The sequence below is a fragment of the Nipponia nippon genome, unplaced genomic scaffold (genome assembly GCF_047370975.1).
Source record: "Nipponia nippon isolate SJK-2023a ecotype South Korea unplaced genomic scaffold, ASM4737097v1 scaffold_3, whole genome shotgun sequence".
NCBI classification, from domain to species: domain Eukaryota; kingdom Metazoa; phylum Chordata; class Aves; order Pelecaniformes; family Threskiornithidae; genus Nipponia; species Nipponia nippon.
Window position 1 is genome coordinate 68914551 of NW_028262347.1, and position 15655 is coordinate 68930205.

The window sequence follows — 15655 nt, forward strand, 5'->3', positions numbered from 1 at the left end:
AAGCACTAGGTTTGGGCCTTCAGGTACAGAAACAGGGGAAGGGAAAGACATACCACATGAGGGTGAGAGAGCAGGGACAAGCGGTTGATCCTGCTTGCAAACATAGATCTAAAAGAGATGGGAATTATACCTGTCTTGCCAAACAGCAAGATCCCTGAATTATGTTATGATGCTACAGCCTGACGGATCCTTGAATTCAAACTCTCGGCCACAGCTCGCTGTATCCATGGGAGAAGCCAGGAGAGGCAGGACTTCCCTGATAAGGACCTGAGAGGGGAGCCTCAGGCATAAAAACCCCCTTTCTTAGATGAATGAGAAATGCAGGCAGTTTTACTAAGTGGTAGGTCTGGGGCTACTGCTCTAAGTGGAAAGAAGGTGGCTGTCAGTGAGCCAAGCTGCTAAGCAGCAGTAAAACTGAAGGAAAACAGAGCTTTTGTTCCCAGCCTGAGTAGCCCTGCACTGGGAGTGCTGCCAAGAGCCCGCATGCTCCTTTCCTCTCTCCCTCTAAACGTTTATTTACAGGCAAGCGCTGAAGAAAAACACACAGGTGGGTAGGTTTTTGAAGCACCATAATAATAATCTCTCTATTTTAGTACGTTTCAGAAGTAGATTTCAGGTATCGGGTGAAGAAATACAGTACCAGTGGCTGCACCCACAGCTACGCGGTGTAACAGAGATGCGCAGCAGCACAGTTCAAGGCAACGCGTAGCAGCTCTGCATTCAGCACACGGGCCTACGGAGCAGGCTGCCAGCACGCGGGCAAGAAAAGCATTAATACTTAGGTATGATCTAACGATGGGATTAGCATCCCTCTATGTACGCCACAGCAGCTGTAGGACTTTGCCATCATTTTATAGTTCCCTCATGGCTTGAAAGCAGGCTCCAACTGAAATAGTCTATTCTGTTCTCTTGCCGATAGTAAGATGTCATCCTCTCTATTTCTTGACTTTCGTTTAGTTACCACGTGCCAGAGGGTTTTTTCTTCTGCCTTTATTGACTGGTGGTGTTCGTGCAGACACATTGTTCTGAACTCAAAGCTTCCTTTACTTTTTGTGGAATTTGTGTCCAAATATAGTAAAAAGGGCTTTTAATTAATATATACCCCAAATGGTTTCAAAAATGTTTTTTATTACATGTATAACTGAAGCTGCTACTCTCAGAAAATGTGTGGTGGCTTCCTATCGTGTACACCAGATGTTTATTCTCAATTCATTCTTTGGAAGTTTTTACGATGTTGCTTACCTTTTAAAAGGAAGAAGCATGGAAATTACTTGCAACCATTCCTTTCCATAACAGTTTTCTTTTTTCTTTCCATAATAGCTGTAAAGTAATGGTGTTCATATACTGGACACACTTTCTCCAAAAGCTATTCTTTAAAATGACCTAAAAATCTCTTTTTTCTCACCCCTTTATCTTTCCCGTGCTTATTTCCTGCTTGTTTCAGTAGTTTTCTCAGCTACACATACAAAAGCAATCTGGTTCCCGCATTTCACATTCACTTCCATGCTGGGCAGATTTATATCTGAACAGTCTGTTCAGGTTTGATGGTACGGTCTCCATTAAATTAAAAAAATAGGGAGGGAAAATTCACCCAAACATCTGCTGTATTGTGAGGAAAGGTAGGGGCTGGCTCTGATGTCAATACTGGTTCAGTACAAGACGGTGGTGGTGGGGAAGATGTTTGCAAAGACTAACTTTAGCCCAGTCAATCTAATCTCCCAGGCTAAATTAGGTTTGTACTGAGACTTGCCCTCAAGAGGATCCTGTCTTTCCACTGGCTCTGCAGAGAGCCTGGAGAGATTAGGCGCGCAAACAGTAGCTACCCTTTGTGGTGGTATCTGCAAACACTTTCATGGATTTCCACACAGAGCCAAGGTAGGGGCTAACAACGAAGTCACATTTTGATCTTTGTGGCATCTTCCGAGTCTTAATATCAGCAAAGAGGCAAAGGCCTTTAGATCGCAGTTTCCCAAAAGCTTCAAGTCAGTTTAAGGCAGTACTGCAGCTCAAGTCTGCTGCCTCACTTTCCTCTCCCCACATCCCACCCCCCTACCCCACGGCTGCGCACCCCTATCCGTACACGGGTACGGGTGCCTGGGCTGCTGCCCACTGAACTCATCTGGGTTAAAACCAGCCTTGGCGTGGACGGAGTCTTAACCTGGACTAATTCTGCTGCAATGTATTTTACCATGTTAATCAAAACAAAATAGGAGAAAAATAAAGGAAAAAGGAAGGAAAGCCTGGTGCGGGAGCAGGGATGAGCAGCTAGGAGTGGGTGGCTGGGACGGGCTGCCTCTTCAGCAGCAGAGCCAGCTTAAAGTGTTTATAAAGCTACAGCCTTTGTTTCTTCAGCGTCTTGCAGAACCACATTTTCCTCCTCCTGTTTGTATAGGCCAAGCTCCCTCCTCCTATATTTCCAACTTAGCTGCGCACAGATTTACATCTAGAGGCCAGAACAAGCTTGTTAGAGATACCTGTAGCAGTTTGGAAACGGCAAGGACTTGTAAGAGTCTCTTAAAAGTCCTTTGGATTAGTAGTAAAGTTTACTGTAGGTTAACTGAGGATTAATTTTTCAGTGTGTTATTCATCTCCAGGACTAGAATTTTGCCTTTTTCTAGGTTTCAGGAATTCCTCTGGGTAAAGCTCCTGTCTCATAACATTTTCTACATTAGAGCCTCAAATACTTGCTGAAAAATGTTTTTTAATTTTGCCTTTTCCTCAGCTAAGGTCTCCAGGTTTGCTAAAATATTAAACTATGATTTTAATAGCCTAAAGGGACAAAGATATCTTGAATACTCACTGCTTTTATGACCAAAATTCAAAGCTCAACACATTCTAAACAGGGTGTCAGAGGAGACGAAGCATCCTGCCTATTCAGCCGCATCCCGCTCCTGGAAAATTTCATTTTGCTGTACAATTTTAATTATCCCTGTTGCAGCTACAACAAGGAGGAGTAAATAGAGGAGCAACAGAGAGCTAATGAATAAAAATCAAATTAAGGATTTGAATTTTCTGTGAGAAGTGCCTGAGGAAATATTTGGATGCCTTCACTGAATATTATGGATTTCCATAATAAACACTGACAGAGACAATGCTTCAGTATTTCACTGACTTTCTACTCCTTGTCTTCTCACTCTAGTTTAATAGGTGTGGAATTTTGTAAGGAGGTGGACAGTGGTTAAGTGGAAATACACTGAAAACGAGTACCAATTCAATGCTGAGACTGGGATTAATGCATAAAGCACTGCTGCAACTTCTGGAATTCTTGCTAACAATACAAAAAGGCAGAGATGAGGTTTTCAGTATTACGTGAGGATCCTCCAGCTTTTCCATGGTACTGGAAGGCTCTGACTATATTTCTGGAAAAAGTGTTTTTCTGAGACAGATACTTCAGTTTGCAGTAGAAAGAAGAAAGGGGCACCGCAGTTTTAGTATGTCTCCAAGCTCAGTCTCCAATCCCCAGATGCCTCTGAAGAAGCAGATCCTGCCATCTGAAATGGAAACCTAGACAACAAGTTTGGTTTCATTTCTCCATAGAATTCTCTCACTACTTTTCCTCCTCTGTTTATTGTTATAAAATTCAGAGTTTCCTTCTGAGCCTGTTCTGTCTTCTTACCTCTGTCGTTCTTGGTAAGCATGCAAGTCAACTAAAGCAGCGCTCCCTTCTTTAGCGACTAATGTTCTTTTCTTCACTCCACAAAAGGCAGGTTTATGCCTCCCGAACAATCCCAGAAATCCCTTACAGCATAACACAGTGAGAGAAATCCAACTCCAGCAGTGTTACTTGGTGTAGATGTAACAACAAGAGAGGGCAGTGAGAAGAAACCCTGAACTAGCTTTGTCCTTGTTTAAGATAAGCCTCAGCTTGTCAAGCACAGTGCCAATAATACTGTTGTCATAAACATCAAGAGTTAACAGAAGATGTTTTAAAAAATATGCCTTTAATTTTTGTAAATGATATGTTACTCTGAAAAGCAATAAATAAGGATGCTTTTAAAATTTCTACTTGCCTTTTTTGTAAATAAAATTGTTTCCCCCATGACTAGAAAACCTATCACAAACACAGCTCGAGATGCTTAAGGATTATTTTTACCTACCAATTACAGAAGTTCTACATGTCAAATAAGGTTTTAACTATGTGTCCCCATCATCTTTAAATTGCATTCTCAGATAATCCAGCATCACAGACACCAATTATGCATGTATTTAATCTCATACAAACTCTTTTGTGTAGATTCCAATTTCTTCCACACCAGTTCATTCAGAAATAATACCAATTAACTCAGTAGTATCCCATAAATTATAATGACTACATAAATTATTATGGCTGCGGGATTAGAATTAGGACTGGCTGTCTTTAAAGTCTGCCCTTCCTGGTATCTGCTCAACATGTTCTTTTCACCGAATCTGCAAGAATAGTAAGCAATTTGGTAACAAAATGGAACCAGAATACAACTTGCTCTCTATGAGCTACTTAGTGTAGGAAAAGTCTAGCAGTTTTGTAGGCACAAGTCTCTTGGGGTTACTCACTTGTGTGTAAAGAAAGCAGCTCTTGACTTTTTTTTTTTTTTAATATTGATTTACAGCCTTTCCCAAGGAATGTGAGCAAATCCCCTCACCCCTTGCCCCCGCAAATCACACTCTTACGCTAGAGAAAGGCCAGATGTGTGGGGGTGGGGGCAACTGTTTGAATGATTACAACTATATAATTGAAACCTGCATCCTAATTTACACTGAAGAACCTTCACAGATGAGGCTACTGAGTTGTGCCTACATCAATGCCCATAGCAAAGAAGAGTGTATACTCACTTATGGATTACAGATTGGGTTCTCTACGCCCACAAAAGAAATGTCTCCTCAGTGACAACTTTGGGCTCCTAAACTGTAGTAAACTGGCATTTCAACAGCAGATGCTAATAAAAATGTACAAAAATTTTCTTTCAGTCATTTATTCTAATTGATTTAAAGCCTCATGTGTCTTCTGCCAAATGTAAAAACATTTTAAAGTCATACAAATACAAGTGACCCAACAATTCTAAGTACGTAGTCCACGGTACAATAAAATGAAATCAGCACGCAGTAGGGATTATCCATTTTATTTTCTTTATAAATGGATCAATGAAATCACTGTGCTCCAGGAACACACTAAAAAAAATTGAATAAGACTTTTACATCAGGTAGCCTTCCCCTTAACAAAGTTGTACATCGCTTATAATAATGCAGATCGAATCTGGAATAATAGAAACACGAATCCAGTGCCACCCCAGAGCTATGCTGATTGCAAGTACATTCACAAACCAACCCTCCCCCGCAATTCTTCAAAACACCTGCAGAGTCCCGTTTCTACAGCTAGCTAAAAATATGCTTGTTAAAATAGAAAAAGATTTTTCTACAAAAATTTGGGGGAAAGTCATGTCATTTCATCTAAACTGCTTTGCAGACCACGAACTACGATGATAGATCAGCCTTCCCAAGGCTTTCCCTTCCGAGTTCACCCGGATTTTCACGTTCCTAAAAGCGGTCCCACATTGCCACCATGTGGTCAGAGACGAGCACGTTCACCACGGCAGTTGCATATGACGTCTCGGAGAAAATCCATGACAGATACCTAGTCAATGAATAACCACGCTGCAAGTGAAAACGGAAACTGAATTCTGAGAACCGAGTCCTTATGCAGGGAAACCAATTCTATGCATGGACGAATATAAGAAAAATAATTTAAGATATTTTGTGATTAAGTCTTCATTATTGTGACACTCCCCTCCCTAAAGGCACAATCCATTTCTGCTCTTCTTTCTCAGTACGGCATGTACTTGCCAACAAGCAAAATCTATGTGTATGCAAAATGCCTAAGACCATTCATTTCCTTAAACGTAAACGTACTTGAAAAATCTGAAACCTTTTTCCTGGAGTTCAGGAAGCAATAGAAATTGAGTTTTGAAATCATCTTTCACACAGACTTCTTCATTGCTGCCTTTCTCACACTGAAGAGATATGCTTCATAAATAATATTTAAGAAGTTGTCATCATTCTGAAAAACAAACCAGGTAATTGTTAGTGCACAAGAGGTGTTCTTGAGTAAAGAGATTAGAAGTTTTTTCCATTTCATGGATTAAATACTTTTCAACCGTATTCTATCTTAAAAAGCAAGCAATAGGAAGGCTATTTCCTTTTCCAAAAATATGTATTATTTCCAAGCCTTGCTAATAGCATTGGAAGAACTGGATGTGAATACAAACTTTATTGCAGCAAACATGACTGTATCTCTGTAAGAAGTAATGAGTACACAGAAAGCAGATTTTCCAAACTCACAGTGGATTTGAGTGCACTATTCTTGAATGATATCGCAGTGACGATACAATCCTGTAAATTCTTCCCTCTGCCCTCATTTACCTAAGAATTTCCTTAAGTCGTCTCCTCCATTAGGTCAGTGATAATTCTAAGCATATCTGAAGGAACAGTGAAACACCCTGGGTTTTGATCCTATACTAAATCCTACCTGGGCAAACCCTTGCATCTTATTTAGCTCTTTTAGACTTAATGCTCCTAAACTGATGCTGCTCCTTTTGCTCTGATGCCTGTTTAACTTTTTCCTTCTGAAGATCATTTTGCAAGAACGGGTCAACCCACATTAAGAAACAATATCCTAAGTAGCTCACATAAATTTATGAGGATAATTAAAATCAAGATAGTATTTGAGGAAAATCAGGAGCATTCGAGATTGTAGTTTTATATAATGGAAAGTAACAGGTAAGAAATTGGCAGTAATTTCCAGATAACTCTGTTAATCCTAACTACCACGAAGAACAGCAGGGTCAGATATACAAGTACAGTTTCAGAGGGTAAAATCCGATTTGCCTTGGCTAGTTTCCTTTTTAACTTCATATATGGGTTTCCTACTATCCAGATACTCAAACTATGTAAAGACGGGAAAATGCGATATTTTTATTTTTTAATCCCAAACTAAAAATACAGGGAAAAATGAGAAAAGCTTCTAATTTGTTAAAGAGACTATTTTTTTCCTGGGTCTATAATTTAAATCGCATTTTAAGTGAGTAACTTCAACATTCCAATAACAATTCCAGTAACAACTTTTATTTTTATTCCAAAGACATACAGGCACATAGTTTTGGCCTACAAATTGGACCCTTAAACCTGTGTCTCTATTTCTTATGCTTTATGTTATAAAGTTTAGTTATAAAACTTTACTTTTATAAAACCTTTAATTATAAAACCTTTAGTTATAAAACCTTTCCTCAGCCTCTACTCTTCAGATATTCATCACATGGCAAGTTAAGGAAAAAAATATTCATAATCACTGACATCATCCCAGAGCAGTAAACAATCATCTCATACGTAATGTTGTTAAAGCTTTGTTACATTTACACCTGAATAACTGCAGCAAGATGGATTTTAGCGTTTGAACGAAAGAATTACATTGAATAAACTGAACTAGTATATTTTTAGGTTATCTAACCCATATTTTGAAGTTGCTTACACTCATCCTGCAATTTTAATTTCCCATCTGAATTCCTGTTACTGCTAACATGCATCCCTGAAATATTTGGCAGCTAGGATAATCACCTATTATTTATCCTTAGCTAAAAATATAATAGATATCTCTCTGGCTCATAGGCTGACCTCATGAAGCTTTCAGTCATCTTTGTTCTTTTCCATCAAATCTATTATCTTTCCTGAACCCAAACCAGATACATTAATCAAAATGCAGTTAAGCCAGCAGCGTGCAAGGAGAGGCTATCACATGTGGTCTATGCCCTAGCGCTCTGTTAATATGCAGCCTTAAGTAGCACAACTTCCATCATATATTCTAGTTACTCATTTAGCCTCTAGACAGATCAATGCAACCAATTATAGGGTGCTTATATCAAAATGGGAATCAGAATTTTAAGCAAAGTAGAAGAATTCTTGGCCCTTTACCTGGATCAGGTGCAGAAGTGTTTCCTGCAGCTGCATCTTCGTCATTGAACTGCTGTTGACCACAGATGGCTCTGGGGTTTGCAGTGGCAGGAGAAGGCTAGCTGAGCTAGCAGCAGGTTCTTGGTTTGCTGCTGTTAATCGCCCACTTTCATTTGCTTTTGGTGGAGCAGGTGTGGACTGAGTGAACACCATTGGGGACATCAACAAGGTAGGAGTCACAGTGGCAGGAATGCGTTGAGGTGAGATTACCTGTTCATATAAAAATAAAGTCATCAATTAAACCTATCTACTTAATTCTATGGGAATAAAGATGATCAAAACTGCAGACTGATTGGCAACAGGTACAGAGACTGCTGGACATCGATACAGTTATGTGAAACTCCAGTTCAGGACCACCTGTATGATCTATTTCCAGATTAAAAGGTCTTCCATCCAGTTTGAGATTGCAGCAATGGATTCAAGTGTGATTAAGTCTATCTGATTGATAGGCAAGTGATCTTAGGACAAGAGCATTTTATTATAGAAATCAGACTACTATTAAATATTAGCATTCTTAGAAAATGCAGCTGTAAAGTCTTCTACATAGGGATAGTAAGTCATTAGGTTTAATCTTTGAGAATATACTTACATGCGAATATCACTATTAAAGACTAATCTTTGTACCTAATACTAGAAAGTATTTTCCAATTATAACTTTCAAATTACTTTAGAAGTATATACATAAGTATATGTTTTTTCCTTCTCTTTTTACTTAAGGATAGGGGAAAGAAAACAGAGATTAAGTGATTTATCTGAAGAGTCACAGTGAGCTGATGGCACTGTCAGAAACAGAACCAATTCCTAACCAACACTCAGTTGACAAAACCAAAAAGGCCCACAAGGAGAAGAAACACCTTGATGCTGCAGTAGTTCTGCAAGTTTCCTCAGTATCATATCCATGCCAACCTGCAAAGATGGGTGTCAAAGAATTTTTACTTTTAAATTTCGCAATGCATCTTGGAACTGTAAAACATGCAGGACTAGCAAATACCATCAAATATAATATACAACATAACGGAAAGTGTATTCACCCAGTTTGCAGATAATGGAGCTCTCTCCAGGTAATTCTAGTAATAAATCTTAATCCTAATCAGCCATCTCCTCGCTATTCAAGTATTCGATCTTTTTTTTCAAAGAACAGAACATACAAAGGAATTGATACAAGCCCAGCAAAGCTCCTCTCTTTTGGACTGGAGCATGACTTATTGCTCCTGTATGAAGGTGAAAGGCTACTGAATCACTTCACTCTGTGTCCTGGGTTACATTTCAGTTCTGAAGAAAAATTAAAATTAAGAAACTAAAAATGAGGTTTATCTGCCAGGTATGCAAAACAACGTAGTTTAATATTAAAGAACATTCATATTTCTGTATCTTGTCTTACTCCCAGTTATGATTGTTCTACCCAAGACATTTCTGAACAATGTTAGTTAGACTATAATACAAAGAGCAATAGAAAGAAACGAGGAGGACTGAGATCTCATGCTGTTTTACACAAAATTGAAGGAAGCAGAAAGACTAGGGGTCAGGAAAGACTCATGGATATTAGAAAGCATGCAATATGCACCTAATGCAAAAAACCTCCCAGTTCACGTTTTAGGTAAATATTATTTCCGTTTCTCAGATATAGAATACTACCTAAAAACGAAACTCTTGACATACAGCTTTTTTCCTACCCCATGACATGTAATTATCACAGCCATCATCACGTCTGTGGTACAAGCTCCTGAATGAGTTAAGGTATTCCTGACTCATTGTAGGTTTGCTTCAAACAGTAAGGTAGCGCATATGTTTGTGCACCTATGCTTGAAAAACAATGTTCATTTTAGAAGAAAACCAATGTAAGTCCAAAGTGACATCCCTCTGTGGAGCGAGACCTTCAGACTGTGCACAGATGTTCTCCTGTAAGCGAGAAGATTGTTCTCCTGCCTGTGGAAGACCGAATACCTCCAGATACTTATCACAACACTTTTGCTCTACTCATCCATGCAGCTGAAGTAACTTCTCTTTAATTTACCTCAAGCAAAATTGACAGGGTTTGCTTAAACCGGATGATTCTCCCTAATGTGATTTAAACAATGCATATACAAACTGGGCTCCAAGGGCAGGAACCTCCAGCATAGGGATGGTGGTGAGCAGCTGGAGGAGATAAACTGTCCCACTAATACAGCTGACTCTGCGACAGACTATGTCAAAGACCTCGATGACACGTCCTTTGAAATCAAAAGACATTTGTCTCTAGAGTCCAAGGCAAATAAACAAAACGTGAGACAAAATGTGCTCTTAATAATACAGAGTTACTACTCTCAAACACGTACAATGTTGTGGTTTAAAAGACACATGAAAAATTATTTGTTTTCCCTGGACAGAACAGCTTTTTGGTAGGATTTGCCAAGCATATGGAAGCTATATGGAATAAGCAATATTGCCATCTACTGGTGACACAGCTAATATCTACAGGTTACTGCAAAACTTGAAATATTTGTCAGAAGAAGAATAGAAAAGATATATATCATTTTTTCAGTGCATAGCATTTGTTTCTGTATGCAAACATTAAAATGTATTCTTTGCTAACAGTTCGTGCTCAAAGCTTCTGCCATTTAACAAACTTTTACATAAACAACAAGTTTTTTTAAAAACATAAAGGCAAAATTTCATTTCAGATTTAGTTTAGATCACCTCCAGTCACTGGGGTAACGGACACCCACCAGAAAATGGGACGCTGATCTTGGCATTACTAGTGCAATTCCTATAGCACCATACTTTCGCTGAAAGCACTGGTAACGCTCTGTAGGGACATAACAGCCTTTGGGCCAATCTTTTAGCTTTGAGTAATTTCTCACAAGACGTAACAGCCCTTCCAAAATGCTGTTGATCAACTTCTTTCCCACCAAATCTAACCTGAGCTGCTCGTTCACCCAGCCTCTACTGAATTATCTCTAGCTTCATCAGGTCAACACTTGAATCTCTGAGTCACTAACAATGGAGTAGGAGTCGACTATCAGTTGTGCCACAACGAAGTAAGAACAATGAAAATTGCACAAAATAATCATTGCAGCATATTAGTATTCCTTCTCTGAAGCACAAATGCTCACTGAGATATCTGTTTGATATTCTGCGTGGCTGCTGGCAGCTGGATGACACGATAGGTGGCAAATTCACATAACGCCATGAACTAAGGAATGCATTGGCTCTCCTGTAATGCAAACTGGCACTCGCTTTTGCTTCCTACGTGTGCAGAATCCCACGTGCATCAAGTGCTCCTCTGGAACACCAGCACCCGGTGGGTGCTGTGGGCCTCTAACTGTTTTTAGTGGCCTTACTTAAAACTGAGAACATTTAATATCTAAGAACGGTTCAGGAACTTTAAAGACACTTACTATTAAAATAAAGCTGGCTACAATGCTAACATTGCTTTGTCTTTAAAGATTAATTCATAATTTTTTAATTGATGTTTAACTACAGAATCTTAAATTACTGTTCAAAACAAGTTTAATGTACCTATTGCATTCCTCTTGTGCATGTTTACAGTCTCATACTGAAACTGCAGTCAGGGCAATTGATAGGTAATTGTGTGATGCTCACACCAAAGATATTCGGTACCATTCACGTATTCAGAAGATGTAGTAATAAAGTTACAAAATACATTCGTGATGGAAAATACTCCAAGAAATGAGAAAAATGGGCTGCAAGATAAGTGGCCTTCTGAAGAAAAGATAAATTTGTGTCAAGGTTATTGTAAGCACTTTCAAAAGCATAATTCTGATTAACATAAACACTTAAGCATGCATGTATCTATAATCAGGATAACTCATGCCTAACACTAAACATATGCTTAAAAGGCCACTGCAGATTAATGCTTTTTTATTGCACCTTAAGCACACGTTACTCACTGTCCGCATAAGGAATACTTCACAGAACAGGGCTGGCACCAGACCAGACCAGACTGAATGCTTCTGAGTATTATTCTTCAGTTTTTGCTTTTTTTCTTCTTTTTTTTTTTTTTTTCTTGGTAACTGGTCTCTTCCTTTCCATGTGGGAGATCACAGTTCTTACACCATATGGAGATGCAGCAGAAGCCAATTTAAACTTGGGCTTGTAATGTGTCAACTGTGGAAAAGACTATTGCTTTCATTTTCTCAGCGCTGCTGATGGATCTAGTGTGTTCCGATTTTTCCAACAACAGAGACTGTCCAGATACCTTTCTATTCCTGTCAGACTTTTTAGAATTTGCTTTTTCTGTATGCTGAATTGTAGTAAAAGAGGCAATACCAAAAGGTAAATAATTACAGAGAACAAAACCTTTTGCTGCATTTGTTGTCAGGATCTGCTTTGATCAATTTTGCATGAGCATGTGCAGATACATTTGTGCCAATTCAATTTCACTCGAATGTCTGTCTGCAGGCATGGCAGCACTTAAAGCCTTTGGTCTACAGCAAGGATGGTATTATAAAAAGATTAATGTTGGTTTTAAAAGTTGTTTCAAATTTTTATCTTCCATTTTTTTTTCAAAAGTAGGAATATTTCATGTGGCTAATTCATGGCATTCTACAGGAATACAGACTCGTTAGTTCATTTTTAGCCCCCTCTCCTTTTTTTCTTTTTTTTTTTTTTTTCCAATCTGCTGCATGTAAAAGAGGCCATTCCTTCCAGACTGCAGAGCTTTAGGTGTCCTAAACAATAATTAGTCTTACTTTCATCACCATTTTTATTTTATGTATTAAGTCTCATAAACAATAGTAAATGTGTCGGAAGAACTGCCTCTAATACTGTTTCGATAGCAGCTGTGGCTGTGTCAGTCTGTAAAGTCACTCCTAGGCAGTCTCAATCTACTTGGTCTGCTCACAGCCATGCAAAGTGAGACTGAGAGTCTCCTTAGTTGCCCCTTAAAAAAAAAGGCAACCTTGCAGCAATAATCACAGTGAATGAGACTTGTTCCAGTGAAGATTTCTCTCTTCTCTCAAGCTATTGTTCTATTCATACTCAAGCATAAAATTATTGAAATTGCATTATGTCAGACCTCAGTAATTCCCTTTCCACATTGCAACTAATGCTGGCATAATCTTCTTTTTCAAATATACACAAAGTCATTAGCCATAACAGCATCAATATGGATTTTTCATTTGAAAATATATCAGCGTATTTGCCATTTTTTATTTACATGTACTGGCTTATAATGTATAGCCTGGCACTTGCCTCATTTCACTTTTACCTTCAAAGTAGGAATGTCTTATGTCTCCCTGCTATCAGTACATTTACCAGTGAATCAGACAATTTCTTTCATTTACAGCAGACAAGTTCCATTCCCAGTGAAAACAGAAGTAAATTTTTGTGACTTTGGATCCTCTTTTTATTCATTAGTACTCCACTGGTAAGTCAGATTACCATCTGTAAGCAACTGATCCTGAATAATTTCAATGACTAATCCCCCCAAAACTCTCTCACACAGATTCAAAGTCATGCTGCTTTAATTAAAAGAATAAAAATAATGACGGCTATTTGCTATATCAAATTCATCTTCCTCTGACCTTTCTCACAGAATTAGAAATCTTGACCCATCACAGTTTTAGTGACAGATGTGGCCTTTAATTCTTCAATAACTGTTTCAGCCTCTTTACGTTTAGGGTAACTTTCTAGAATAACAAGGATTCTCGGAGCGTGCTGAAGTATTCTGTAGTCTTTCATTCAGCTTTTTAAGAAGTTGCAATAGAAAAGCAGCTTTTGAACTATACACTGAAAAGGTGAAAGCTTTATGATTTGGATAAGTAACTTCTAGACTCCAATACACTAAAACTCAGACTCCAGTATAACACAAGTCTTGCGGACAGTCCTTCCACAATAAAGGAAGTTAAAAGGGGCTTAGATGCTCGCTTATCCCCAAACAGGACATTTAAAGACATTCAAGTGTAAAAGATCCTATAGAGAATGAAGTTGTTAACAAAGACAGTAGTTGTCCAGGATGGGACATTTTGTAATTGCGCATGATGCTTTTCTGAAGAACAGAAAAATTCACTCATGAGAGAGACAGACTCTTGACATCTCCTGAATTTTTTAAGGCACCAATCTGACTTTTAGGGTCACAATCACCAGAATTAAGGGGCTTCAGTTTTTGCAAGGCATTCAGGCACAACACCATTTTTTCAAAATAATACATAACAAATAAAAAAAAAAAAAAGGCTAATGAATAGCTAGAAGTAGCAGTTACGGTACAAGATAACTAATTCAGCAATACACAAATACTTCAAAAAACTGCTGTTAGAAAATAAGCGATCTTTTAAGCACCTTTAGCACTTTTAGCAACTGGCATACAAACGAATGCATACCTGCACAGAGAAAGCTATGACTAATTTTGTAAGAAAAAATAATTATTAAACCCAAGATATTACACTCAATAACCAGCAATTACATACAACAGCCTGAGACCAAGTATGGCAACTGAAAACTAGGTGACTTTTCAAAGTGCCTCTGGAAAAAACCCAAGACTGCAGTATTTTTGGTCATTACTGATATGCAAGAGAAGTAGCCTTCAGTATTTACAGTATCACAGCTTGGTAAGTCATGACTGACTTGATATTGTTAAATTACCACCTGCAAAATGAACGATGTGCAACACATAGTAAGACAGTAACAAGAATATGCTGGCCAAAACAAAACAAAGACTAACCTCATAAAACTCCAAGTTCAAAAGACTGCTAGATTTTTATTTATTTGTTTGTTTTAAATTCTGAAGTTGCCCATTTACCTGAAAGAGAGAGCTCTGTTTTTCTGTACCCGGTGCCTTTTCTATCCAGGAATCCAGTGGTTTCAGTGTATTGGTATTCTGAGTAACAACAGGAAACTTAGCTGCCAAGGTTGGTCTGCTGGATACATGCAACTGTTGTTCTTGTTGGACTATCTGGAGTTTTTTCAATAACTCTTGAGGTGAAATCACCCCAGAATTGGCTGCTTGATTGCCAGAGAGAGAAAGTGGCTGTCTAGGAAGTTTGGATTGTTCTTTACCAAGTGTCTGAGACTCTAAAGTCTGGCCTGGTAGGGAACCATTGAAATATACCAAAGGTGGCTGGCTCATATTGTTTACCGGTGCTGCTGGTGCTCCAACAGCAGCAGGAGTCCTGCTGAACACAGAAGCTGTCGAGTTCACAGATCCTGTTGCGCTGGGGTCCATTTTAGTCACTGACCCTGACTGACCCTGTAATTTCTGTAATAAGCTCTGAGTGCCAGCAGTATCCTGAACTACATGAGACGTTGCAATACCATGAGAAGTCACAGGTTGGAAGAGTCCTGTGAAAGTCTCACCCACAGGGTGGATATTGCCATTTTCACAGAGTCGGTTCTCGGGAAACTCAGCAAGTGGATGAAGGTCTGTCCCACGCACCATAAGCTTCTGAATGGCGGGGCAAAGCTGTTTCTCTGCAGAGGGCGAATGGCTGCTAGGTTCTTCGTAGGACAGTGAACGTACCACACCCTGCCTAACAGGAAGATTCTCTTGATGCTGTTTATTAAGTGGTTCTGAGACATCTGGCTTTTCCTGTTTTCCAAACAGCGCCGTCAAAGACAAGTGCTGTGGTTCAGGATCCACATTCTGTGAGGGGACAAAGGAAAAAAGTAAGCATAGTTCCCTCGTGCATAAGTTACATTAAGTGGCGACAATATTTAGCCAGCAGTATTCAAGGAAAAGCTG

The 15655-nt window shown here is 38.9% G+C and overlaps 1 protein-coding gene across 4 annotated transcripts in view; it reads right to left on the reverse strand.

Annotated features, from left to right (window-relative positions):
* Positions 1 to 4977: 4977 nt before the first annotated feature.
* Positions 4978 to 15655, reverse strand: part of DCP1B (decapping mRNA 1B) — a 46199-nt gene continuing 35521 nt past the window's right edge. For all 4 annotated transcript variants that reach the window (XM_087765450.1, XM_087765451.1, XM_087765452.1 and 1 more), the window contains 3 exons: positions 14717 to 15556; positions 7939 to 8187; positions 4978 to 6031 (listed from right to left, as the gene is read on the reverse strand). In XM_087765450.1, the coding sequence (XP_087621576.1) occupies positions 5951 to 6031; positions 7939 to 8187; positions 14717 to 15556 (1170 nt within the window). In that variant the 3' untranslated portion in view covers positions 4978 to 5950. The remainder of the gene's footprint in view (positions 6032 to 7938; positions 8188 to 14716; positions 15557 to 15655) is intronic.